At 47.6% G+C, this 24,912-nt stretch overlaps 10 protein-coding genes across 10 annotated transcripts; 2 read left to right on the forward strand and 8 right to left on the reverse strand.

Annotated features, from left to right (window-relative positions):
* Positions 1-988: 988 nt before the first annotated feature.
* N7471_010941 (uncharacterized protein) lies at positions 989-5,945 on the forward strand (the record flags this gene model as incomplete). Its single annotated transcript, XM_057283660.1, has 20 exons — positions 989-1,080; positions 1,140-1,179; positions 1,238-1,774; positions 1,826-2,167; positions 2,216-2,350; positions 2,403-2,469; positions 2,520-2,651; positions 2,698-3,047; positions 3,109-3,254; positions 3,310-3,417; positions 3,472-3,760; positions 3,809-3,962; positions 4,024-4,356; positions 4,406-4,488; positions 4,540-4,671; positions 4,739-5,095; positions 5,147-5,192; positions 5,245-5,395; positions 5,448-5,596; positions 5,659-5,945. The coding sequence occupies 20 exons, from the start codon at positions 989-991 to the stop codon at positions 5,943-5,945; spliced, it is 3,930 nt and encodes a 1,309-aa protein (XP_057129926.1).
* Positions 5,946-6,092: 147 nt separating this feature from the next.
* On the reverse strand, positions 6,093-6,922 carry N7471_010942 (uncharacterized protein; the record flags this gene model as incomplete). Its single annotated transcript, XM_057283661.1, has 2 exons — positions 6,093-6,370; positions 6,429-6,922. 2 exons carry the CDS (start codon positions 6,920-6,922, stop codon positions 6,241-6,243), a joined length of 624 nt encoding a protein of 207 aa, XP_057129927.1. The 3' UTR covers positions 6,093-6,240.
* A 266-nt stretch (positions 6,923-7,188) lies between these two features.
* N7471_010943 (CDC2/CDK family serine/threonine-protein kinase) lies at positions 7,189-9,157 on the forward strand (the record flags this gene model as incomplete). Its single annotated transcript, XM_057283662.1, has 8 exons — positions 7,189-7,298; positions 7,349-7,430; positions 7,486-7,737; positions 7,792-7,819; positions 7,870-8,083; positions 8,136-8,330; positions 8,385-8,620; positions 8,664-9,157. The coding sequence occupies 8 exons, from the start codon at positions 7,189-7,191 to the stop codon at positions 9,155-9,157; spliced, it is 1,611 nt and encodes a 536-aa protein (XP_057129928.1).
* Positions 9,158-9,462: 305 nt separating this feature from the next.
* Positions 9,463-11,186, reverse strand: N7471_010944 (D-3-phosphoglycerate dehydrogenase; the record flags this gene model as incomplete). Its single annotated transcript, XM_057283663.1, has 7 exons — positions 9,463-9,491; positions 9,545-9,626; positions 9,682-9,740; positions 9,791-9,833; positions 9,887-10,476; positions 10,535-10,842; positions 10,906-11,186. The coding sequence occupies 7 exons, from the start codon at positions 11,184-11,186 to the stop codon at positions 9,463-9,465; spliced, it is 1,392 nt and encodes a 463-aa protein (XP_057129929.1).
* Positions 11,187-14,957: 3,771 nt separating this feature from the next.
* On the reverse strand, positions 14,958-15,485 carry N7471_010945 (uncharacterized protein; the record flags this gene model as incomplete). Its single annotated transcript, XM_057283664.1, has 2 exons — positions 14,958-15,207; positions 15,292-15,485. 2 exons carry the CDS (start codon positions 15,483-15,485, stop codon positions 14,958-14,960), a joined length of 444 nt encoding a protein of 147 aa, XP_057129930.1.
* A 506-nt stretch (positions 15,486-15,991) lies between these two features.
* N7471_010946 (uncharacterized protein) lies at positions 15,992-16,448 on the reverse strand (the record flags this gene model as incomplete). The annotated part of the gene is made up of 2 exons (XM_057283665.1): positions 15,992-16,134; positions 16,223-16,448. 2 exons carry the CDS (start codon positions 16,446-16,448, stop codon positions 15,992-15,994), a joined length of 369 nt encoding a protein of 122 aa, XP_057129931.1.
* Positions 16,449-16,911: 463 nt separating this feature from the next.
* N7471_010947 (uncharacterized protein) lies at positions 16,912-17,528 on the reverse strand (the record flags this gene model as incomplete). Its single annotated transcript, XM_057283666.1, is given in 4 exon segments — positions 16,912-17,069; positions 17,080-17,286; positions 17,307-17,413; positions 17,452-17,528. Coding segments are annotated over 4 exon segments (549 nt in total), but the record flags the coding sequence as incomplete, so codon positions are not given.
* Positions 17,529-17,951: 423 nt separating this feature from the next.
* N7471_010948 (serine--tRNA ligase SES1) lies at positions 17,952-19,969 on the reverse strand. Its single transcript, XM_057283667.1, has 7 exons — positions 19,786-19,969; positions 19,665-19,735; positions 19,450-19,611; positions 18,959-19,380; positions 18,811-18,901; positions 18,392-18,760; positions 17,952-18,338 (listed from the first exon to the last, which is right to left on the reverse strand). The coding sequence occupies exons 1-7, from the start codon at positions 19,916-19,918 to the stop codon at positions 18,174-18,176; spliced, it is 1,413 nt and encodes a 470-aa protein (XP_057129933.1). The 5' UTR covers positions 19,919-19,969; the 3' UTR covers positions 17,952-18,173.
* A 585-nt stretch (positions 19,970-20,554) lies between these two features.
* Positions 20,555-21,301, reverse strand: rhbA (Rheb family small GTPase rhbA; the record flags this gene model as incomplete). Its single annotated transcript, XM_057283668.1, has 4 exons — positions 20,555-20,794; positions 20,855-20,983; positions 21,036-21,175; positions 21,247-21,301. 4 exons carry the CDS (start codon positions 21,299-21,301, stop codon positions 20,555-20,557), a joined length of 564 nt encoding a protein of 187 aa, XP_057129934.1.
* Positions 21,302-21,894: 593 nt separating this feature from the next.
* Positions 21,895-24,533, reverse strand: N7471_010950 (WAPL family protein; the record flags this gene model as incomplete). The annotated part of the gene is made up of 2 exons (XM_057283669.1): positions 21,895-22,173; positions 22,239-24,533. The coding sequence occupies 2 exons, from the start codon at positions 24,531-24,533 to the stop codon at positions 21,895-21,897; spliced, it is 2,574 nt and encodes an 857-aa protein (XP_057129935.1).
* Between the last annotated feature and the right edge of the window lie 379 nt (positions 24,534-24,912).

Raw genomic sequence — 24,912 nt, forward strand, 5'->3', positions numbered from 1 at the left:
TTTTAATACACCTTGATTTGTCGGATCTACTTTCTTTTGACGTACTTATATTTACATTTATCTTGGTTCTTTATTTCTTATATATTGTTGTCTTGATGTCTTGATATTTCGCTTCCTGTAATCGTTTTTCGATCTGATCGCTCCCGGTGGCGCGCGCCTTCGACCATTACCCCTCTTCAATTCCAGTATGCTATCCATGGATGGACCTGAGAATTATTTCTATATGATCGTGATTCTTGGCGCCTTTTTCTTTTGATATAACTAGCTTTTTTTAATTGCTTGGGGAGAAAATAGGCAGGTGTAGAATAGGATTCGCCCCTATGGATAGAAGGCGATATATATTTATAGAAACAGATATTTTACACCCGTGGACAAGTTGCTTGTTTTGCCTAAGCTGCATGGCATTTGGTGACGTTCAAGGTTCGGCTGGGATGATTACAATGTAATTTGTTTATAGGGATGTCCAAATAGTCACTTGGGTAAATGCACAAGGATTGAGAGCCTTCGAAGCCCTTGTGTCGCGCCATGTAGATCATCCCGTATCTCAGATCGAAACCCCCGGAGCCGTAAATGATTTAGTGGCCAATGAGATGTCCGTTAAAGTTCAGGAATAAGATGCCAAGACTCATCCAGTCTTCTAGATTGCTATCGAACCCTGTCAATATATACGATGGCATATAGAAGCCATTATCGGATACAACTTTATATGGCTTCCCTGCATGGGCCCCCCCGGGTGATTTTCAAGTTTGGTCCGATATAAGTACGTAAGCCAAAGCTATATCGGGAAGTCACATGGAGATAAGTCGCTCTCCGCTGTGGGACACCGATAAGCTCCAGATCACACACCTTGCTTTTGTGGGAACTTGCGCTTCGTGATAAATGCTCTTTTTCAATCCTGTGTCGGCAAAACACAACTTTACTAAAGCCCCATAATACGACACCCAGAGAGGCTGTTGGGGAATTGGCCGAGCTGACCTCTCTCTTAAACATGGGAAGCCGTCCGCAGTCTCCCTCGGGCACTGGTCCCGTGGACCTCTCCATGCCTCGAAATGGACTGCGACGCGATTCCATGCGAAGCAGGTTGCTACGCTCCCTTCCTATTTACCTCGACCCTTGAACCCCTGCTGATGCTTCTTTAGTATGAGCGTCGTCTCGGATGTGGAGATGGCCCGTAATGAGGTATGTCAAATCTCTATTCTCATGTGCAGGATTCGGCGCAGGAGCTGACTTGCACTAGGTCTTCGATGGCCCGATCTCCGAAAGCATTCCTTCCAGCGTCGTCTCGTTCGCGCACCGCCGTGATCGAGCAGGCTCTACGGTGAGCTTTACATACTTTCAGGACGAGGAGGACTTTGCAGAATGGTCGAACGAAGATGCAGTGGATGAGCAAAGCGAGATTGACGATGAATCTCTACATGGGGTCGGGGATGCAGATATCGAGTCAGTCAGGGGATCCTTTGTGTCTAAGCGGATGTCTACCTCTCGCGACTCGATTGAACATCCACTTCTTTCTCGCTACCTGTCCGCCAGCTCGTATGGCCGAGACCGACGATCCGGCAGTCGGTTGAATCAAAAAGTTTATATTGCGTCGGAGGATTTGACGGCTGTATTTGCTGGTTTTTCCACGAGCTCGGTAGGGTTTGCTGTCTATATTGCTCTTTGCATCTTAACCGGTGGATTTGCCTGGCTGCTCTTCCGATGGCTGCCACGATGGCGGGTGAGGTTGATTGGAAAGGCAACCCCGATAGGGAAATGTCAATGGGTGGCTATCGAGGTGAGATTGTGAACTTTCTATCCCATACAATAACCGTCTGACCCATTATAGGACCAATGGAACCAATTCACCATCCACGAAGTTGGCAGCCAACCTTATGGACGTCCGCTTTCCACGGTCTTCGCTGACTCACTAAGTCGCATCTACGATGAAGATAATGACCCGACTATTGACTCTCTGCACTTTATCGACTATCGATATCTGAAGTTCTTCTATCATCCAATCGAGGATAAATTCTCTTTGATCAATGGCTGGAAAGATCCCTCGTGGATTAATGCCAAGGTCATGCGAAGTGGATTGGATGCCGACGAACGAGACAGCAGGGAACAGATATTTGGAAGTAACGCCATCGAAATTGACCAAAAGACAATTCCTCAGCTTCTCGTCGACGAGGTCAGTTTTCCTTCTGGTTGTTTCATCAATATATCTGACAGTGTATAGGCCTTTCATCCCTTTTATATCTTCCAGATTGCAAGTCTCGTTCTGTGGTCCATGGATGAGTACTACTACTACGCCGTCTGTATCTTTCTCATATCGTTTTTCAGCATAGCAACTACTGTGCTGGAGACGAAATCAGTGCGTTCAGCCCAAGAATTGGACCAATATCCCGAAACTAACGCTGCTACAGACAATGAGTCGGCTCAGGGAGATATCTCTCTTCGAGTGTGATGTTCGCGTTCTAAGAAATGGATTCTGTGAGTTCGTTCGATGTGCCATGGTTGATGTAAACTGATCGTATCCACAGGGCGGTCCGTTTCCTCCGAAGAGCTGGTTCCTGGTGATGTGTATGAATTCTCCGACCCATCGCTTAACCAGGTCCCGTGTGACTGCATCTTGTTGTCAGGGGACTGTATTGTGAATGAGAGCATGCTCACTGGTTCGTACAATACCTCGATATCTATGTATACATCTAACTCGAATAGGCGAATCCGTCCCCGTGTCTAAAACACCACTCACCGATGACGCCCTCACATATCTCGATCTCAGTACCCCTTCTATGCATCCCCATGTTGCTAAACACTTCCTTTTCAGCGGAACCAAAGTAATCCGGGCTAGACGACCCCAGAATGTTGACGACGATGAAGCAGTAGCATTGGCAATTGTTATGAGAACTGGCTTTTTGACAACCAAAGGGGCTCTAGTTCGATCGATGCTTTTCCCAAAGCCTTCTGGATTCAAATTCTACCGGGACTCGTTCCGCTACATTGCCGTGATGGGGATGGTCGCTCTTCTTGGATTCGTTGCTTCCTTCATTAACTTTGTTCGATTGGGTGTAAGTCAATGCTCGGACAGACGATTTTTGTTATTTTGGTCGTTGATCTAACGAAACACAGCTGGCTTGGCATTTGATCATAATTCGAGCCCTCGATCTGATCACGATTGTTGTACCGCCAGCTCTCCCAGCCACACTTACCATCGGAACCAATTTTGCGCTTTCACGACTGAAAAAACAGAACATATTCTGTATCAGCCCACAGAAGTGAGTGGCCGAAGCTGAATAATGTCTTAACTTCCACACTAATACATGAGACCAGGGTCAATGTGGGAGGAAAGCTGGACATTGTTTGTTTTGATAAAACCGGGACCCTCACAGAAGATGGGCTGGATGTGCTAGGAGCGCGTATAGCTATCCGTGGCGAAAAGTTTGTGTATTTCCAAGTATGATCCCTCAACTGGTGCTGAAGAAGAATTTCTAGGTTTTCAGACTTGCTCTCTGAGACGTCTGACGGGTTTCTTCGTCCTTCCCCAAATGCTAACTCCGAACACGATATCGAAACGCAAAGGAAGATCATGTACGCCATGGCTACGTGTCATTCCCTCAGGGTAGTGGACGATGAGCTGTTGGGAGATCCTCTCGATGTGAAGATGTTCCAATTTACCAACTGGACGTTTGAGGAGGGAGGGAATCATGTTTCCGACGACACAATAGCGCCGTCGGTTGCAAAGCCCCCTCAACAACAGACTGGTGACGAACATGATGTAAATGTAAGTTAATTTTTTTCAGGCCACAGCTTTGTGTCTAACAATATTCAGAACCCCCTCGAGCTTGGAGTGCTGCGGAGTTTCGAATTTGCCTCCAATCTTCGCCGCGCAAGTGTTGTCGTCAGGAAGTTTGGCGACAATGGAGCAAGTTTCTTTGTCAAGGGTGCACCAGAAAGCATCAAGGACATATGTATTCCTGGAACACGTCAGTGCTCTCTTTCTCTCTCTCTACATAAGTCTGTGTTGCTGATATACTTCTTTTACAGTTCCTTCGGATTATGAAGATCTCCTGAATTACTACACCCACAAAGGATACCGTGTTATTGCCTGCGCTTCCAAATACGAACCAAAGTTGAGCTGGAGGAAAGTCCAAAAAATGACGCGGACCGAGGCCGAATCTAACTTGGAGTTCCTGGGCTTCATCATATTCGAAAACAAGTTGAAACCTAGTACTGCCGGTGTGATTTCCGAGTTGAATGAGGCGGGGATCCGCAATGTAATGTGCACCGGTGATAACATCTTGACTGCCATCAGTGTTGCTCGTGAATGCAACATGCTTGGACGTGATGAACTATGTTTTATCCCGTACTTTGTTGAAGGTTTGTTTTTACCGCATCCAGGCCATAATTCAGTATTAACGACTCGCAGCACCTGGTCTTTCATCCAAAATTTCTCTCATTTGGGAATGCGTGGACAATTCTGACCTCCAGTTGGACCCAAGAACACTATTGGTAAAATATATTTTTCCTACTTTTAATTACTAGCAGCTAATGCAATCGCAGCCCATACACACTGCGGAGACCGACCTGTCAATTCCAGGAAACGCTATCGCCGAGCGTGAATACTCTGTGGCCGTCACTGGTGATGCCTTTAGGTGGTTGGTTGACTTCGGGAATGAAGATGTACTAAATAAGGTAAGTGGCTGTTGTACTAACTGTTCCCATTTTTTTACCATGTCTCGAACTAATGTGTGCTGTATAGGTACTCGTATGCGGCAAAGTGTTTGCCCGCATGTCCCCAGACGAAAAGCACGAACTGGTTGAGAAACTTCAGTCTATTGATTACTGTTGTGGCTTTTGCGGCGATGGTGCCAACGATTGTGGCGCTCTGAAGGCTGCAGATGTTGGCATCTCATTGTCGGATGCCGAGGCGTCTGTTGCCGCGCCCTTTACTAGTCGCTTGTTCGAAATCTCCTGTGTTCCGACGGTGATTAGGGAGGGTCGAGCTGCTCTGGTGACAAGCTTCTCCTGCTTCAAGTTCATGAGTCTTTATTCCGCCATTCAGTTCTCCTCGGTCAGCTTTCTGTATACATCGGGGTCAAATCTTGGTGATTTCCAGGTAAGTGTGCTATATTACCAAAAGTCATGATGGATCGCTAACGGTTTCAAGTTCCTTTTTATTGATCTTGTGCTCATTATGCCCATTGCGGTCTTCAGTGAGTGGTCTACCTCTACTAAATTTGAGTCTCTGAGCTAACTCTCTTCTAGTGGGCTGGGCTGATCCCTCTCCTACGCTGTCTCGGAAACGGCCAACTGCTGATCTTGTCTCGCGTAAGGTATTGACACCTTTGCTCGGGCAGATCTTGCTTGTTGTGCTGTCACAGTTTGCAGTCTTCCAGACCATTCAATTACAGCCATGGTCAGTAACCTTCACAATATACCCATCCAAATTATTCTAACAAACGATGCAGGTTCTTGCCGCCACAGCTGGACCTGGAAAAGAGCAACATTATCAACTCGGAGAATACGGCTTTGTTCTTGTTTTCCTGTTTCCAGTATATCTTCATCAGCATTGTTCTGAGCGCGGGTCCGCCATTCCGAAAACCAATGACTCAGAATGGTAAGAATCACACCGCTCACCTCCCCTTCTTCTTCACCTAGATACTGACCGTGACTGTTTAGTTCCGTACTTATGTACGATCATCGTCAACATCCTGATCTCGGGCTATATGCTCTTTAGACCATCTAACTGGGTGTCGGAGGTGATGCAACTGACCTTCATGTCTGATGCTTTCAAATGCTGGCTACTTGCGCTGGCATTCGGGGTCTTTGTTCTGTCCTGGACAGCAGAGAAGAACATATTCCCACGCGTGGCACAGATACTTGGACATGCTCGTGCCCGCTTGCAGCCAACCTACCGCAAGAAGCGCAAGATGTACAAAGTGCTGTTGGAGGCACTGCGCCTATGAAGTACGCTCTCAAAGCACTCACATTGTACGTTATCAAATACATATAGACCCGTAGATTGTCATAGTCTTTGGATATAATGACTTAGTCATTTGTCTAATGAGGCTCCGCCTTGGCCACTCGGGCCACATAGTTACCACTTCAGAAAATTGAAAAAGAAAGGGTATGATACAATTCGGCTAGTAAATGACTACCGTGAGCCTGGCACTTGTGACTTTTGACATGCACTCGGCAGCACCCGGCTCTCTGTTCCTCTCTCTCCACTCCAAGTACATAGTACGCAATGCGGCCCAACAATCACCGCTGCCCCGAGGGACGAAGCGGCTGCGCAAGAAAAACGAAATCGACGATTGTATTCGGATCAGTGGTCCCAAGGGTGCTTCCAGCCCAAGAGAGCGGCACCGTCCTTCTTGGCCCGGTACATGAGCTGCTCAGAAGAGTCCTGTCAGTACAAATTCTTTATATCAAAAGGAGGCAGTTCTTACGAAGAACCACATGCTAGCGCCCAATGCAGTCGCAGTGAAGCGGTAGAGCGGTCGGACCGGGTGGATGTGGATAGGGTGGGAGGAGTTGCCCGCCATGACTGTACAGATTGGAAAGCAATTAGTTTCCATGGAATTTGCGTGAGCAGAGAAATGTGCGTGTAAGACGTACTGTGTGCTGAAAATGGCTGTTGTAGGTTCACAAAACGCCAATCTCGAATCGGATCTGAAGACGGAGGGTTCTGCGGTTCAACGGGGACGGAGAGGTTGGTCACACGTGACCCGTGACGGCACTCGAATTCCACCGCAGCGCAGTGTTTGGATTGTTCGGCAGGACAACCAGCAGAACAATCATTTATATCATTGTTGGAGAGTTGCCTGACTCCTATTTTACTTGTGTCTTGATTGGGCTGGTTCCTACTCAGGTTTATATTGAGCCTATTGCATGGCCGAGCTTCGTACACGAGGCCTCTGAACAATGCGAAATCGTCACACATGCTTTTTACTATGATATGGACTTTCCTTCTAACACATTCGACGCGCTTGGTTCTCTCCGAGAAGATTCCCGCTAATTCACCTTGACACTTTTCCACCACCCTCTGTCTCCGAAGACTTCTCGAACCCTCCGTGTATCTTGACGAAATATCAAACCAAAGCATATCGAACAGCTTGACCACCGTCGACAATTCATTTCGACCTTATCACCGGCTAGCGCAATCGACCTTCTTCCAGCGTGAGCGATCAGCGCAAGCGACGAGTCAGTATGGAGATAAAATCCCTGGAAAAGGACGAGAATGGCCAGGCCCGTTTCCCTGGTTGTTCGAACATCCGTGACTATGAATTTCTCGACAAGCTTGGAGAAGGAACATTCGGGTGAGTCTAGCAGTGCTATCACCAAACGAAACCGACTGACTGGTTGATAGCGAGGTCTACAAAGCAAGGTCTAAGAAGGACACCAAAATTGTGGCCTTAAAAAAGATCCTAATGCACCACGAGAAAGAAGGCGTAAGTCTACTGGCCGTTTGTTATTTGTTTGTCATAAACTGACCTTTGGTGCTAGTTCCCCATTACTGCCATCCGAGAGATCAAACTTATGAAGGCGCTTTGCCACCCAAACATTCTGCAGCTCAAGGAGATGTCAATTGAGCGAGGCAAAGGCGAAGGACGGAAAAAGCCGAGTATGTACATGGTCTTTCCATATATGGAACATGACTTGTCAGGACTCCTGGAAAACCCGGCAGTGCAATTCACTGAACCACAGATTAAATGCTATTTGATGCAACTCCTCGAAGGGCTTAAGTTCATGCATGCAGTACGATCGTCTTGAAACACCAACCCCTGGAATATTTGTCTAACACCTTCGCAGAACCGCATCCTACATCGTGATATGAAAGGTGAGTGGTGAATGCTGATATACCATATTTCTGAGCTGACAAAAGAATAGCGGCGAACCTGCTAATTAGCAATGGAGGAATTCTCCAAATCGCTGATTTTGGTCTTGCCCGGCCTTACGATGATGCCCCTCCACTACCCGGAAAAGGAGGAGGAGATTCCAAAAGAGAATACACTGCACTTGTTGTCACAAGATGGTACCGCCCTCCAGAGTTGTTGCTACAGCTACGGAAATACACTACGGCCATCGACTTGTGGGGAGTTGGGTGAGCTTTCCATCTCTGTTAGCCAAGTTTATCATCTTCTAATACCCTGTAGCTGTGTGTTTGGCGAGATGTTCAAGGGCAAACCCATCCTCGCTGGAAACAGCGATCTCAACCAAGCAGAACTGATATTCAATCTTGTGGGGACTCCCACTGAGGAGAATATGCCCGGATGGAGTCAACTCCCGGGTTGTGAGGGTGTGAAAAACTTCGCCTTCAAACGCGGGAACCTCCATGGATTCTTCAAGGAGTATGTTAACCTTTTTTCCCAGAAGACTTGGGCCCCTGTCTAACCATGCAACAGCCTAAACCCGCAAGCTATTTCTCTATTAAGCGAGTTCCTCCGACTAGACTGGAGGAAACGAATCAACGCCATGGATGCATTGAAGCACCCATACTTCACCACTCACCCCCTCCCAGCACGGCCAGGCGAAATCCCCCAATTCGCAGATTCCCACGAACTCGACCGAAAGAAGTTCCGCAGCCAGCGGGTCCCAATGCCCCCAGTCCCCCCACCCGCCATCGACACAAGCAATGGTGGTTGGCCAACCTCTGGTTCTCGCGGACCAGACTCCCGCCATAGCCGCGTCCCCGGTGCCGCCCGTGGAGGCAGACCAAATGTACCAGGAAGCCATGGAGGCCATGGACATCACGCAATGCACGGAAACCCGCAACGCCGTGGGCCTTTCCCGCCTACACAAAGAGATACCGGATTACCCCCGCGCCCTCCCGTATCAACCAACCCGCCATGGGATGGAGCGCAATCCAACAGACCTGACGGGAGAGATGATCGCCGAAATCAATTCGGACAAGGTCGCCCAGGACCCAGACCAGGGAACCTGGATTCATATGTTCCGAACTACAGCAGCAATGACCGTGGCAGTGACCGCGGTCACGATCGCTCGCGAGAGTCTGGCGAGCATGGCTCACAATCAAATGCAGATTGGCGCTCGACAAGTCGACGTGATTACCGCCGGGATCCTCCATCAAGAAGGAGGAGCCGCAGTCCCGGCTTCAGAGACGGGAGTCGAGGTTAGGGTCATGATGTTCAGCGAGTTCTCACTTAATGCATTCTAGTTAGCCAGTCAATCCGTGTGGATGACAATGGCCGATGAAAATGGAAATGAAAATGAAAACATTCATGTCATAGCTTTTCTCTAGTAAATGGTGCATGGTATTCACAAAATATACACTCAACCGCTTTTACATCAGTCGTATCCAACTCAATATACTCGTGAGTTGGCAATTGCAATCTTTTAATCTCCCAGGACCTCGTTGAGAGTGTCCCATTGCAATTGAGATCGAGCCCTGTGGGGGCTCATCTATTTTAAGTTGATTAAAGCATCACAGCCCGGAAGCTAGCTTGTTTTTGGATCGGTTGTTTAGTACAACACGCGGGTCATGATGCGAGCTAGAGTATTGTTAGCTTTAAGTTCACGCGAAAGAGAAAGGATATGATCTTACAAGGAAGGCTCTCGAGTCTGCTATACAAATCCTTGATGGTGGCAGTATCCACATTGCTGATATCGGCCATCAGATAGGCAACCTATAACAGTTAGTTCCTGCTTCTTCTTCCTTTGTTAAGGAACATATAAACCTACATCGCCTCTGCTATCGGTCATCTGCTTGTCGACGTTGTGGTCACCAATAATCTCGTTGACTGTGACATGTCAGTTACAAGATCGCCTCATTTGAATCAAATACTCTTACCTTTTCGCAACACTCCAGGAATGTTCTTGTGGATGTAGATCACCTAGGCAAAATCAGTATCATCGCAAAACTGGAAGACTGCAGGAGAGAACTTACACGAGCGTGGTCAGGCTCATCCATTGTCAAGGAACGGAGCATAACCTCGGGCAAGTTGACAGCACCCAGGGTCGAACCCTCGTTAGCATATCGGACCAGAGCCTGGGCAACTTCGACACCAATAGCCTTCTGAGCCTCTTCGGTACTTCCTCCGATGTGGGGGGTCAAGATAAGGTTCTTGAGCGAACGCAGGTCAGCTCCCCAGGCGTTCAGCTCGTTGTTGAAGTAGTCACCGTTTCCGGCGGGCTCATTGGGATACACATCCAGAGCAGCACCAGCAATCTTACCGCTGCGCATGGCATCGATAAGTGCGGGGATATCCACAACGGTTCCTCGGCTGGCGTTGATCAGGTAGCTTCCCTTCTTCATCTTCTCGAACTGCTTCTGTCCAATCATGCCCTTGGTCTCGGCAATCTCGGGAACGTGGCAAGTAATGAAATCGGCTTCGGCCAAGAGATCATCCAAAGTCTTCACCTGGCGAGCGGTACCCAGTGACATTATGTTGAGCACGTCGAAGTAGATGACCGACATACCCATTGCCTCAGCCAATACGGAAAGCTGGGCACCGATGTGGCCGTATCCAATGATACCTGAGAGGTCAGCGAAACAGCCCAGAAACAACAGAATAGTTGCAAGGACATCACATACCGATGGTCTTTCCACGAATCTCCCAGCAACCGTTGCTCACCTTGTTCCAGGTACCAGCGTGCATCTCGTTGGAGCGATCGCCCAATTGACGTGCAAGCATGACCATCTCACCAATGACCAACTCGGCAACACTGCGAGAGTTGCTGAAGGGGGAGTTGAAGACCGCAATACCCTGGTCAGCGGCATATTGGAGGTCGACCTGGTTGGTACCGATACAGAAGCAACCGATGACGATAAGGTTCTTTGCCTCCTTCAAGACTCGTGCGGTGAGCTTCGTCTTGGAGCGAATACCGATGACGTGGACATCACTGCAATACAATACAATCCATTAGCTCCGTGAGTCACCGAGAGGGAATTAGATTGGGACCCACCGAATCTTCTCAATGAGCTGATCTTCTGAGAGGGAAGACTTGAGGAATTCCACCTGGTAGCCTTGCTGGGAAAGGATTTCACGGCCGGTCTGGTTGACATTCTCGAGGAGCAGGACCTTGATATCTTCTGTGGCGAATGGCTTCAAGTGCTTAGCGTTGACCGGCACCGTACGGTTCAGAACAGAGCTGTGGCTGGATGGGGAATGGAAGGAGGCGCTGGGGGAGGTAGCGAGGAAGGCCGCGTCGTCCTGACGAGGACGGATATCTCTTGCGATTGACATGATTGATGTGTGTAGAGGACTGAAGCAGATTGAAGAGAAACAGTCAGGGAAGATGTGGATGAGTGTCTAGGTGGTCCACATGGATGACTCTTAATAGAAATTAAGTAAGCCCCCAAGGTCTCCGGAATCGGACTCGGTCTGGTTACGGGATTTGCCATAACTACGTCCACGGGTACATACAATAAATATGTATACATTAGCTATTATATTCATTAATCCTATTTAACATTCTAATTAAATATATATCCTTAGTACTCTACTCTGTACATATCTACTCTATATATTTTATGGAGGGGCACCGCGGGGCAAAAGATTTTTTTTTTTCTTTTTCCTTTTTTTAAAAAATAATTCCATATCCTGACCAATCAGATGCAGATCACATGTTTATCGGCTGAGCTTATCTGCTTTAGGCAATATGGGCAGTTGCTTTAGTATGGCGTGCTACATACATGTACTATGTGCATATTTAGCCTATAAATCATAAACTGAACTGTAATTTTTATAGGTTCATTGTAGGATATCTCTTTAAAGCTGAAGACCTCCAGGGCTTGCATCTTTTTGGCATTCATCATTACATAATCAACATTGAGGTCATACCTACATGGATATAGCGGAGAGCTATTTCAAGAAAGCTGATGTAAAAATCTAACAAAATTGGAAGTATTTAGATTGAAAACTTCCAAGGTTGGGACAAACTCAAGAGCCTTTCCTGGCGGCGGCCTAGAAAGGTAATTTTGACTGACTGAAGTCATCCACTAAGCTGATCAGTCTATAACCCAACTTCTGCTACAACTGACAACTACTCTGCAACTACTCGAATACAATTTTCGTAAGTATTTCCCCATATTCACACGCTGTGCCCTTAGCTATGGGCAACTATACGAACATGACTTAGAGCATGTTATTGCCCGACTACAATCCCTTACTGGAAATCCCGTTGCTGGGATTAGATCCGTCGCAAATGTTTGATTCCTTTGGAAACTTTAAGCCTGTTAGGGACTACCAACGGAAGGACAGAAGACTCTTTGAGTACGGCAGGGGCCTTCAAATACCTTCGCAAATCTTTGTGACGATCATCAGATTCGAACATTTTTTACGGGCATGCAGACAACGGAAGGAACAGATTGAAATCGACCTCAGAGCACTAAAAAAGTCCGAGGCTGACCCAAATACCCGTCACGAATATGAGAGAGATCTCGAGCTCGCTGAAAAGCTGATTTGGGAGATAACAGAAGGCTTACACAATGCGGAGATTCTGCTTCCCCAAGGGCCGTTGAAAAAGATATATGATAAGATCCGACAGAATCATGCTTGGTATCTCCGAAAGGAGCTTATCAACGATTGTGTGGAGAGGGGTGGCTGCTGTGGTCGAACCTGTGGCTGTTGCGAAAAGCGCTGTCTGGCTAGTAAAGAGAAGGGTATCGGGCACTGTACGGTGGAATGTTGGTGCTGTGGAGTTAATCGTGGTTATTCAATAAACGACGAGGAGTGGGATGTGGTGGTGAGCAATCTAGTGAATACGCTCGAGGACGAAAATCCCTCCTATCTTTTAACAATGACGGAGGCCTATTTCTCTAAGCCAGGTATCTTTGGGATTGGAAAGATGTCAATGTTGAGATCACTTGCGTGGTATTTGAAGAAGCGATCCCCTTGGCAGTGGAAAGGAGTTTCAAAGTGATTCGAGTGCTATATGTTGAAGATTGCTTTTAGTTTGTAGCTAAGTCCTACGATTGTTGCTGCCACAAGGTAAACTGGCTTTGGTTATCTAATTCAAATACATTCATTTTAAGACGAATAATGTTCAAGATCTGAATCACATGTTATATATACTAGCTACGTCAGGGAATATCTGAAAAAAGACTACTAAAAAGACTACTAAAAAGACTACTGAAACGACGGCTGAAAAGACACTCCTAATCATCTTAAGCTAAATGGATCAGATATAAAAGCCTCCCCGCCTCGTGAACTCTCCTTACTTTTTCTTCTAAGCTACCACAACCATGAGTCCATGACTCCTCTGACTAAGAGTCAAAAAAAAAAAAAAACAGAAAAGAAAAGAAGGCGCCACGGGCCCCCCCCGGCCCCCGATGCTCCCCTCCTGGGCCGCGTGGAGCCCGTAATTCCGCTTTGCCCCCAAAAGTGTAAGCCCCTACATGCACTGAATGGTAAACATAATGCTAACGTTGTATGATGCACTAGTAAAGAAATAATTTTATTTTTTCTTCCCTCTTTCTTTCACTGCTCTTTTTTCCTTTTTTCTTTTTTTGAAAATAACCGTTGTGAGCAGATGGGCAAATTAATAAGAATTCCTTACGTCTGAATATTGCCCATAGACTCATATCCGATGCTCGTTCTTCTGTAGACATATGTAGACAGTGAAGGGTGTAGATGACATGAAGCCAGTAACTGTGTGCTTTTTGCTCCGGCTGAGCGTTTTCTATGCCTTCTCTTAATTTGATCCAACGCATGTTCCTGAAAACCCAGTGGCATTGACAAGACAATCGTATCATGGTCGATCTGCAATAGGTGCTGCGGTTCTTGGGTAACTGTTCGTTCGCACTCTTCAATAATATCTGTGCCCCACTGTCCGCGACATGGTTATCATGGTCTCCATGTCTTTTTCAAACTCATGAACAGCGAGGGTGTCGAGGCAGTCTTCCTGCCTAAGGCGGATCCGACCTTTGCTCCTCAGCTGGATTCAGCTGAATTGGTCTTCCTTCTCTCTCTCACACACACACACAGTCAGCAGCTCAGCCCAGCTATGGGGTTTTTTCCTTTTGCCTTCTCGGCATATCCTTCCATGAAAGATGTCAGGTGATCGGTGTAGCCCTAATCCATCAATCAGCGACTGGGATCAACAGTAGCAATAGGAGATTCATCACCGGACAGGGTAATCTGGGCCACTTTCTCCTATCAATTGAGGGTTTAGTATAGTTCAAGAGGTTATATCACGTATGAACAAAGGCGAAGATAACGTGACGTAGAAATTTTGGGGCGAGGATTTCCGAGGCGAAGATGTGTACGGACAGTAGAGTATTTCAGTCCGATCATGCCAGGCCTGCAATTGCTCCAATGTAGAGGGGTCACACAAGGGCCGCAAGGTGAGGGGAAAGCTGAAGCATCCGGATTGATAGTGACTCCTGGTGTTGATGATCAACAATTTTGAAAACAATCAAGAGGCTCGAATAGAGGTATAATCTTACCCTCAAATGTAAATATGCTTTGAGGTCCTTTCGAGACTTCATATATCCGTCGTCAGCTTCCTCCGATTGACACAGAGCTAGTGCCCACCCCAGAATCTTAAGTTCTCGCTCTCCACCCTGTCTTGAACTTTGACCGTTGTGAAGGAATGACTCCGCAGTAAGTAGGGGTAGAAAAAAGGAAAAGCGACAGAAAGCATGCGCAAATATAAAATGCAATCACTGTTGAGAGATAGGGTCAGCAACAGACCCACGTATCGACAGGGTCCATACTTACACCAACCCATGAAATCACCTGCTTGCTCTTATCAAACGAATTGTCGGCATAGAAAAGACAGGAGCTTGCGAAAAGGGTCAGAAAAGAGGGGTGATGTGAGCTTGCGTTGGCTTCACCGGAGGGCTACTAGTCAACAGCACCACGTAGAGGTCCAAGCTCGTAGCTGTTGGATCTTCTACCCCGGCCAAGGGAAGGCCGGAAATAACTCGTCATTCCAGCAAGAACAGGCCAAGCCCACCGCAAAGCCAGCCATTCCTTCAAGAATAGACAAAGAACCCAGAACACGCAATAGAATTAGGCCATTCTATTAGGAACAGGCCGAGCCGAAGCCAGCTGTTCCTGCAAAAGTCCGAAGTTTCTCACCTGTTCCTCGGCCAGGACAGCTCGCCGCCGAAATTCTTCAGCTTGTTCATTAGCATCTCTAGCTTGCTGAGCAAATTGCTCTGCATGCGAGTTTGCCTCCCTAGCTGTAGCTTCGGCAAGCTGAGTCCGTAGCTCAAGCTCCAGGTTTCGACTTTCGGCCTCTATGCAGTTGGCATCCTTCCTATAGTGGTTATTAGTATTTGTAGGTCTGAGCAATATCTCTATAACTGTTCTCGGTGTAGGGGAAGGGGACAATGAATCTTACTCTGCGTGTATCTGTTTGAGCTTCTGCTTGTGGCGCACCCAACCAAGCAGAATCTGTCCCACAAGGTACACGGTGTACATGACTGCAAAAAGAGGAAGGGTCTTCCGCAGATCTTGAACTTCCGTAACCCATGAACTAGGCTTCGAAGTGCTCCGCAAGGAGGCGTTGCTGCAGCAGTTATTGTTGCTAGACATTTCGAGTGACTGGTGGGGCTCGAAATTTAAAAGGGGGAGAAGCAAAGAAGAGAGAAGGAAGAACGAGAAGTGAAAGAAAGAGAGGAGAAATAACAATTGGAGGACTGGTCAGGTGCCTTCCCTACTTAGCAATCTTGAAAGTAAACAAACCGTTCGTTCCTTCCAAGTACAATGTCTGCCTATAACATATAGAGGCCACTATGTAGTCTCAATAGATTCTCAATAGTGAGAAGTAAGTGACTTACTCAATTCTTACTTCAAATTCAATAGCTTGAATATAATGAGCAAATCTAAATGCGAGATATAATGCTGCTCTAGAGAGGACTTCTGTGGGACCAGCTGTCGAAGTGGCCGCGACACCGCAAGCACCGTGAACCCACAAAATCCTACTCGCTGGAAAAGAAAAACCATGCAAGGGAAAGTCAATTAAAAGTACCAAAGTAGCTTAATAATTACCAGGGTTGGAACACGCTGAGAGAGCGCGAGGACATCGCACCGAACAGCATTCACCTAGTTTCTAGGAGTGTATGTGTGTTCTCTGACTCTCCGACTCGCGTGCTAAATGTGTTCAGCATCTCGATTTCAGCTTCGTTTATATTGACAAAGCCTCTTTCGCCACTAAAACTGGAAATGATGGTGACGAGGACCGCTGGACTAAGTTTACCACTGTTAGGACAGATATCGAAGTGTATGGTTACTTGAAAGATGGAATTGTTATTAGAAGCTAGGCTACATACTACTAAATTTTAGCATTTGACCTCCTACGATCAAGACCATGATCGTATAGTCCCTCCATGAAATGAAACATTTGTTGGTGAATAGGTTATTGCATCTGATAACGGGGTCGCCGGTGAAGATGGCGTTGGTCTTTGTCTTTAGGGCGGGACCGAGGAAGCGTTGTTCCGAAGTGTGAGCGGTCTTACGTTGGTAGTAAGTGTAAAATTGCTTCGGTTTAGTGGGCATATTGAAAGTCGCGCTTGTGTCTTCATTGTTGTAGAAGACATTGTTGTCACGTCGCGTATGCCTCGTTAAGAAGCAGGCTGTAGACGTGACCGCGTGAAGAAGCGGATTGTTGAAAGTGATGTGTAAAGGATATGCCAAGTTTGTCATCCGGTCAAGAACAGGCCAACCTTGGAAGCCCACCGCATAACCAGCCGTTCCTTCAAGAATAGACAAAGCAGCCGAAACAATCCCAAGTCGCAGGACATTCTCTTAGGAACAGGCCAAGCCGAAGCCAGCCGTTCCTATAAGAAAAGACGAAGCTCATCTCTCTGTCAGGCGTAGACCGACAGCTGGACACCCTAATGTTGGCGACGTCCGGTTCAACCGTACAAACTGTGACCAGACTCCAGACTCCAGACTATCACTTCTCTGAATTCCATGTCGGCTAAGTGAGCCCATCAAGTTTTCATAGCTTTTTCTAAAGCTAAAACCTTGTCCCGGCCGCTGGTATCTTGGGCATGCACGGCGTCCTCTCGACGGGGATGAGCAGGCGGGGAAGGGGGGCGTAGAGAAGACGAACGACGACGAAGAGACTCGGGGTTGTTCTAAGGTTCAAGCCCTGGGGCCGAAAAATTGAAATTCCTTAAGTCACTTAGGCGCCGCTCGGCCTCGAGAGCTCGTCGCTTAGTCTCGAAAAATCGCCCCTCGGCATCAAAAGCTCGCCTTTCGGCCTCGAAGCCTTGCGCCTTACTGTCTCTCAGTTCTAGCGCAAGTTTTTCAGCGCGAGAATCGGCATCTCGCGCTACGACTTCAGCGATCTGAGCTCGTAGGACGTGCTCGCGGGATCGGGCTTCGGCAGCTTGAGTTTATATCTCAAACTCCTAGGATCGGGCTTCAGCCTCCGTGCACTTGGTGGATTTGGCCGTCTTCCTATAGTGGCTATTAGTATTCGTCTAGCTCGGTAGGTCTGAGCAATATCCCCATAACTATTCTCGGTGTAGGAGAAGGAGACAATGAATCTTACTCTGCGTGTATCTGATTGAGCTTCTGCTTGTGTCTCACCCACTGAAGCAGAAGCTGTCCCACGAGGTAGACGATGTACCTGATTGCAAAAAGAGGAACGGTCTTCCGCAGATTTTGGGCATCCGTAACCCATGAACTAGGCTTCGTAGGGTCTCCTAGTACATGGTCAACTCCAGGGCTTGTTGATAATTCTCTGTAATGTGGTAATGTGAATTGGGGACTCATTTTCATGTCAAAACAAAACTTACTCGGCAGGCCTGGCGCTTCTTCTCTTTTCTATTTTTCTTCTGGCTCGCAGTGAGGGGGCCATGGTTTTGTGGTAAACTTGGAGGGAAAAAGGAAGGAGAGTTCACGAAGGGAGAGAAGCTTTATATCTGAATCCATTCGGCTTAAGATTAAGTAATCGATCTTAGGGATGTCTTATTGAGTGTCTTTTGATATCCTTCTACATTACATATCAACCAGGGATTACGGAGTAGCTTAAAACACTAAGAATGAGGGCAAGAATCTAAAAGGACATCCAAAGAAGACATCGGAGTGTTTTCTTGAATAAGATGTCCCTAATATATTTTGAGCCAAATAGGTCAGATGAATAGTCCTACGTCGTCAAGGACAGAGACCACATTAGCGGGCGACTGATCTTCTATACATGTGCGTATAAGTCATGAACTAAACCATCGTAATTTGTAATTTGTATCTCAAAGTACATCGTGGGATATCACCTTAAACCTGAAGACCTTGCATCTTTTTGGTGGCATCATCGGTGCCCTTGTTGGCCTTCCCCTTGGCCTTGGTGGATGTGCTATCCTTGGGAAGCTCCTTGGTGTAAGGAAGGAACTCAGGAGCACCGGGAATGTATTTCCGCAGGACCTCCGGGACCTCAATACCCTAAATAATAGTTAGCTACCGTCAGAATCACCAGTGAACTTTTTGAAACTTACATCTTCTTTCTGGTAGTTCTCAAGCACGCAGCAGAGGGTACGCTCCGTTGCGCACAGAGTGGAGTTCAGCGCGTGGACGTAAGTCTTCTTCAGATCGGTGGCCTTCTTCGCGCCGTACCGGATCTCCAGAGCTCGGGACTGGTAGTCGGTACAGTTGGAGCAAGAGACGAGCTCCTTGTACTCCTGCTGGAAGGGGAACCAGGCCTCCAAGTCGTACTTCTTGGATGCCGCGTTGTTCAAGGCGCCGGAGACAATGGCGACAATGTTGTAAGGGAGTTTTAGGGACTGGTAGAATTCTTCGGAGGTGCTGATCATGTCCTCAAAGGCTTGCCATGAATCCTCTGGCTTGGTAAGAACAAACTGCTCGATCTGCATGGGGTTAGAACGCGAAAATCCAACGCATTCGGATATATGCTGACCTTTTCGAATTGGTGAACACGGAAGATGCCCCAGGCATCTTTCCCGTGAGATCCAGCCTCCTTACGGTAGCATGTGCTGTAACCGGCATACCTATTTCTCTCATCAGCAAAATGACTAGCTTAGTCCTGGGCGACAAGGGAGACTTACTTGATGGGCAGGTCCTTGTCCTGGAGCCACTCGCTGTCGTGCAGGGCAGACAGTGGTTGTTCGGAGGTAGCAATGAGGTACTTGTCGGTCGACTTATCCTCGCTCTCAGTAACCTTATACAACTCCTCATCGAACTGCTCGAGCTGCGCGGTCTTCGCCATAAGATCCTTAAGCATGAATTGAGGGGGCTGGTTGGGCGTGTAGCCCTTGTTGAAGAGGAACTCCAGACCATAGTTGATCAGAGCCAAGTTGAGGAAAAGACCGTATCCAGTCAAGCAGTATCCACGGTGGCCGACAATCTTGACACCACGCTCTGGGTCATATCCATCGAGACGAGTCAACACTTCGTGGTGGGAGAGGCAACCTGGCTTCTGCATTTCGGCGTTCTCGGGGGTCCATGTCTTGATCAGCTGGTTGTCTGCCTGTAGCCAGAAATGCGCTTGTCAGTCTCACGGCGCATTCCATCCCCAGGCGACTTAAAAGACCCATACCTCATCGTTGCTCACGGGCACGGATTCGTGGACGTAGTTTCCAATCGTGCGAATCTTTCGGTCGCGTTGAACCTCCTTGGCGACAGCAGCTTCCTCAAGCTCCTTCTTCTTTGTCTCGAGTTCGGTCTTTTGTGCGAGCAATTCGGTTGCGTCTTCCTTGTTCTGAGAACGAATAAGCATCTCTCCATACACTAGACTGGCCGGGAAATGCCTACCTTCTTCTTCATTCCAATTGCCTTCTGGACTCCATTGATCTGAGAGCCCACCTGTGTGACCTCATACCGGGCTATGACTGTCAGTAAGATTTCGCCAACCGTAAAATAAAAGGATCCGTACCGCGTCGTGCCTCTTCATAAAGTGCGACAACTTCATCGACGGTCTCCTCCGGAGCAAATCGCTTCTGCTGGCTCTCCTTGATCTTCTTGAGATCACCACCGCGCTCGGTGACAAAGTCTGCTAGGTCCAGCATATTGACGATTGGAGTTCAAAGGTTCAGGGGAATCCAAGTGGTAGAGGGGTGACTCAAATTGTGGAGGGGTAAAAACGAGGAAAATCAAAGTGCGTGGAGACACGCACTTGGGCTTCGAGGGGTCGCATTACTTAATCGATAAGGCGCCCAGAGCTCTCCAGGGTCTTTACTTCCAAGATAGGCTAGTTATGGCCACGGATGTTTATATAGATCAATCTAATATAATAGTTTGCATACTTATAGAAGCCTGTTTAAATTGAGATTCATTACTCTATGCATGGTACCGATCCATGTTCCCGAATTCGACCCTAAAACTCATTATTCATGCAATAAATCCAATGGTTCCACCAGAAAGACAATAGAAACAGAGCCAAAAAGAAGAGGGCCCCGAGAAGAAGCCACAAGTTGGTGTTATCAAATTGGCGTTGATGATCTCTAAGTCAATAATCGAGTCAGCAAACAAGACATCCGTAGATCTGAATTGAGTGGACATCAAAAGAGCAAGGTATAGTGTTGTCAGCTCCAATGAAAGAGATTGTTTCATGTTTCTTGACTCAGAGATCCAGATATCCAGAGATGGCTTCGCTTACCATCTCCGGGAGAGAAACACACGCGTTCCAGTAGAAGGCTCCCATATTACATCAAAGCGCACTTGTTGTTCCCAGTTGGTTGTGATGGATTTTGAGACTTCTCAACCTCTCCTATCATGAGATCAAAGGCTTTCGAGACATTGAAATCAAGGAAGGCACTAGCCTCAGTGAAAGCGCAGTTGAGCTCCTCCGCTAATTGCCGTCCGTCGTCGAGGGTGACTTGGCGGTGATCGGGCTTGAGATCACTCTTGTTTCCTACTATAACAAGAGGTACATCATCCGCTCCCTAGAGGAAAGATTAGATACTGGTTCGTGAGTACTAGTTTTGGGAAGGGCGGTGACTGACGAGGTGGTTCAGGATCTTGTCGCGAATCACCCGCACCATGTCAAATGACTGGCGCGATGTCACTGAATAGACAATGATATATCCATGAATTCCAATGAAATGCTTGGAGTTCAAGATACTATATTCGTCCTGTAGAATGGTCTCAGTAACCAAGCGGTAATCTAGCACAAGGGTCACCTACCTGTCCTGCAGTATCGACGATCTCAGTTGCATAGTCCTGCCCATTGTGCTTGATAATCCGGCTGAATGTGTTCTCAATTGTAGGGTAATAGCTTTCCACGAAGTGGTGCTCGACAAACCGAACCGTGAGAGATGATTTACCTATTAAAAGACAAATGTTAGCTCTTCGCAATTATAACGATTTGGATAATGAACAATGTGCTCTTTCTTACCAACGGAGCGACTGCCAACGATTGCGATCTTTCTCTGCTTAGGCGCGGAAGGCATCTTGTGCGGTAAGACTCAGCTAAACCACCAATGTGAATGAGAGACAATGATGATGATATAGTCTGGTCGGCGGTGTCTTTTGATTGACGAAACTGGATCAACGAGATATTCAGAGACAAAATGGCACCTGTTCAGAAACGAGGTCGTCGGGGGGTGGCAAATCCCTCGAAGCATGCGGAGCTCCAACTCCTTGTAACCTGCAAACAATGCAAACGGCGGTTTCTCCAACTCCCATGGTTGAGCGCTCTATAAATAATTTCCTACTTATAGGTACGTTCTATGGTCATAGATTTGTTATTCCTTATAAAATGCACTGTATTACAGAAATTAATAAATCTCACTTTTTTTGAAACTTAAGGTCTGGTTTGATCTGAGGTCATTATTTTATCACGATCTTGATCAGTGGTGGACATCTCCCCAGGTGGATATAAATGTGGAACATTCTAGCGTAAATGGTTCAATTAAAAGTGACAACGAGAAGGGGTATCAAAAGCTGCCAACAGACCAAGAAATTCATGTCATCGAGTCAAAAAAAGGACAAGACCAAGCGCGCACATATCTGCCATCAAGCGACACATAGCACGGGACGCTCATCATTGCTCTGCCAGTCGAATCCGATTGATAAGCTCTTGTAATCTGGACAGGAACCCACTCGCTGGTTGTCCCTGGGTTGGAAAAGTGGAGATTTCTTGTTCAATCTTCTGATGGTATTGCAGGAATTCATCAACGGTAGATATCACCGCTTTTAATCCGTTAGGAGCGAGTGAGCTCTTGATTTTAGACCGAGTCTCAGAATCCAAACTGAGTGTTAGTAAAAGGACGGCCAAATATCCCACAGCAACATTATGGTGTACTTCCAAGACCGAATGAGCCTAAGCAGATTCAGTTAGTCCAATGCGTCGGCAAAAAGGGAAACCAAAAAAGACTGAAATCTTACCGTGGAGATAGAATCAACATGAGTCATGAATAAATGCAAGAGTTGATCAAGGAAAGGCTTTGAGGGAACACCTGAGTGAAGAAAAACGGATCTTGATGCTTCACTCTGTTCAGTCAAATTGATAAGTGCGCCGAGCGCCAATATCACGCTGTCCAGAGAATTATTCGCTTGTCCAAGCGCATCTTCGGTCAAATCACCAAAGTTTGCAGTGACAATGTGGACCAGTCCCCCAACCATCTCCGGGTTTGCAAATTTATCACAGAGAGAGGGGTTGCTGTTGGTGATATTCAAGATAAGTCGAATGTAGAGGGGTTGTATTTGGCTGACAGTGCCTGACTCCAAATAGAGCAGGCTATGAAGCTCAGAGAGCGGGTCTAAGATATCCCAATGCTCTTTTGTGAACGACTCAGCCAATGCAGTAGAAGCTTCCAAGATTGAAAAGCCCATGCACAGGATCTGAGAGCTTTCTGGGCGTTTTTTTCCCAACGAAACATAACTTTGGCTTTCGGACACGAGCGCTTGAACCAACGGGTTCAAAAGAGATGTGGAGAGGCTAGGGTTCTCGCCTTTGGTTTGCATTGTGGAAATCGTCGACCTTAGGCAATACAACGCCAGAGTGCATGGGGATAGCTTCGACAATGCAGTATCGGGAAACAGCATAGCAGCTATCTGTGGAATAGTGCTCTGAAGTGTCTTTTGCAAGGGCCGAGAAAAGCCGCTGGCTTGAGCTCTTGCAGCCACAGGTATATCGTCTTGCATGCCCAATAAAGCAGGTGATGCATGTAGAAGTTTAGGCCACGCGGAAGTTGCAAGAACATAAGACATATGTCCATCTGATGATCCCAGCGCGTAAGCACAGAAAGCCAGAATAGTGGGGACCACCTGAAGGTCCATGGACAGACAATCCACAAGCCTTTTGTCAAAATTACATTCGACAAACCGTCGTTTGAGCCCAGTATCCAGAAGTTTGCCACACAGTTGGAGGAAGGCATTGCATCGACCCGTCAACGAGTTTTGCGGATCTTCGATATCCTCAAATATAGATTCGACGGCACCTCGGTAACGAGCGTTTCCCCCAGCTTGTCTGAGTTCATGAATACTTCGGACAGATCCATCCTCGTTGGTATCCTCATTTGGCACGATTAAACGGGCACTGGAAGTAGCCTCGTAATTCAGCTGACGTTGGACAGATTGAGAGCGGTGCTTCGGGCCAGAGGAAGCATTGTCCGTCGAAAGGTCCTCCGACATGATCATGTCATCCAAAAAAGAACGCTGGCGTGCATAGGTGACACGAGAGCCTCGTAAATGAGATGGAACTGAGGCTGGAGAGCCTTGAATGGGGCTTTCGGCAGGACACTCATTCACAGCTGCACTTGGCGAAGCTCGGTCGGGAGGGATTGGATTCGGGCACGGCTGACTACCAGCGGGACTCTCTGGTGATTTTTCAACCGCTGGAGATGTTTCAACCAGGTGTTCCGTAATCCCAAGCGAGTCAATCAATCTCCTTCGACCAGGGGTGATGTTCGCTTTGGTGGCATACCCCTGGTTGATGTCCGGCGAGCTCTTTCGCACGGACCCTGCCTCCCGGGGGCTCTTCTCGGCTGATACTCTCATTTCATGCTCAAGGGTAGATGCCTTAGTCTGGCTCCGCACAGACCTCCCAGCCCTTGGATATGATGTCGATCCCACTAAGGTTGTCTCCGGGTCGGCTTCTGGCTTTTTGGCCAATAGTCTCCGGCCATCGGGCACCCTCTTCCCCATTTGTGGTGACCGTGACACGCTTCGATCTCCACTCTCTGTCTCGCTTGGCTTCACGGATCGCCTAGTCGCAGGAACGGCCTTGTTTCCATCGGGCACCCTCTTCCGCATTGGCGGTGACGCGTTACGGTCTCCATTCTCTGTCTCGCTTAGCTTCACGGTTCGCTTAGTCGCTGGGACAGTCTTGTTTCCATCGGGGCTATATCGCCTTCGCTTTCTCTGGACCATGGACATCTGTTCATCGTCTGAAGATGGAAAGTCATACACATTAGATTCTGTGATAGGTTTTGGTTGTGCAAGACCTCGAGTTGTGGTCATTTCCACGGATCCAGACGGTTGTTTATCTCCATTCTTGTCGCGCTGTAACCTGGTGTGGAATGGTCGTGAGAGACGTGACGAGCTTGGCAAAGGCATTTCTTTTGGAGTTGTTTTAGCGGCAGATGAGCGCACAGATTTTTCGGTATTCAACGAAGGTTGGCTTTTGGCAGCAGAGCCATAGGTTACAAGTCGTCGATTCCGAGGGTGTGAGTTATCCATCTTCGGTTCAGAAAGCGGGCGAAACCAGATGCGCGCGCGCGCGTTCTTTGATGAATTCCACAGGAAAATCCGGTTCCCAAAGGGCAATCAAGGTATGCGGAGGAGCAATTGGATTAATGGATTCAGTAAAACGTGGTCGTTTCTTGAGACGAAGCCATGTCCTTGCAGTGTTCAATAGAGCTCTCACACGCTCAAAGGATGTGGCGCAGTCATCAAAGGAGTGACCCCTTAGGTGATTGACAATGAGAGGTGTAAATTACCTAGGCAATTTCCTTTGAGAAGATCGCGTAGAAATAATTGACAGCTATCCGAGGTCTGATTGGGGTGATGATGCAAGTGATAAGAGGCGGAGGGGGGTGAGATGGGGCAGAATCACCCA

Source organism: Penicillium samsonianum (assembly GCF_028829775.1).
Source record: "Penicillium samsonianum strain IBT 33392 chromosome Unknown utg000007l_segment0_segment0, whole genome shotgun sequence".
In the NCBI taxonomy this organism is placed as follows: Eukaryota; Fungi; Ascomycota; class Eurotiomycetes; order Eurotiales; family Aspergillaceae; genus Penicillium; species Penicillium samsonianum.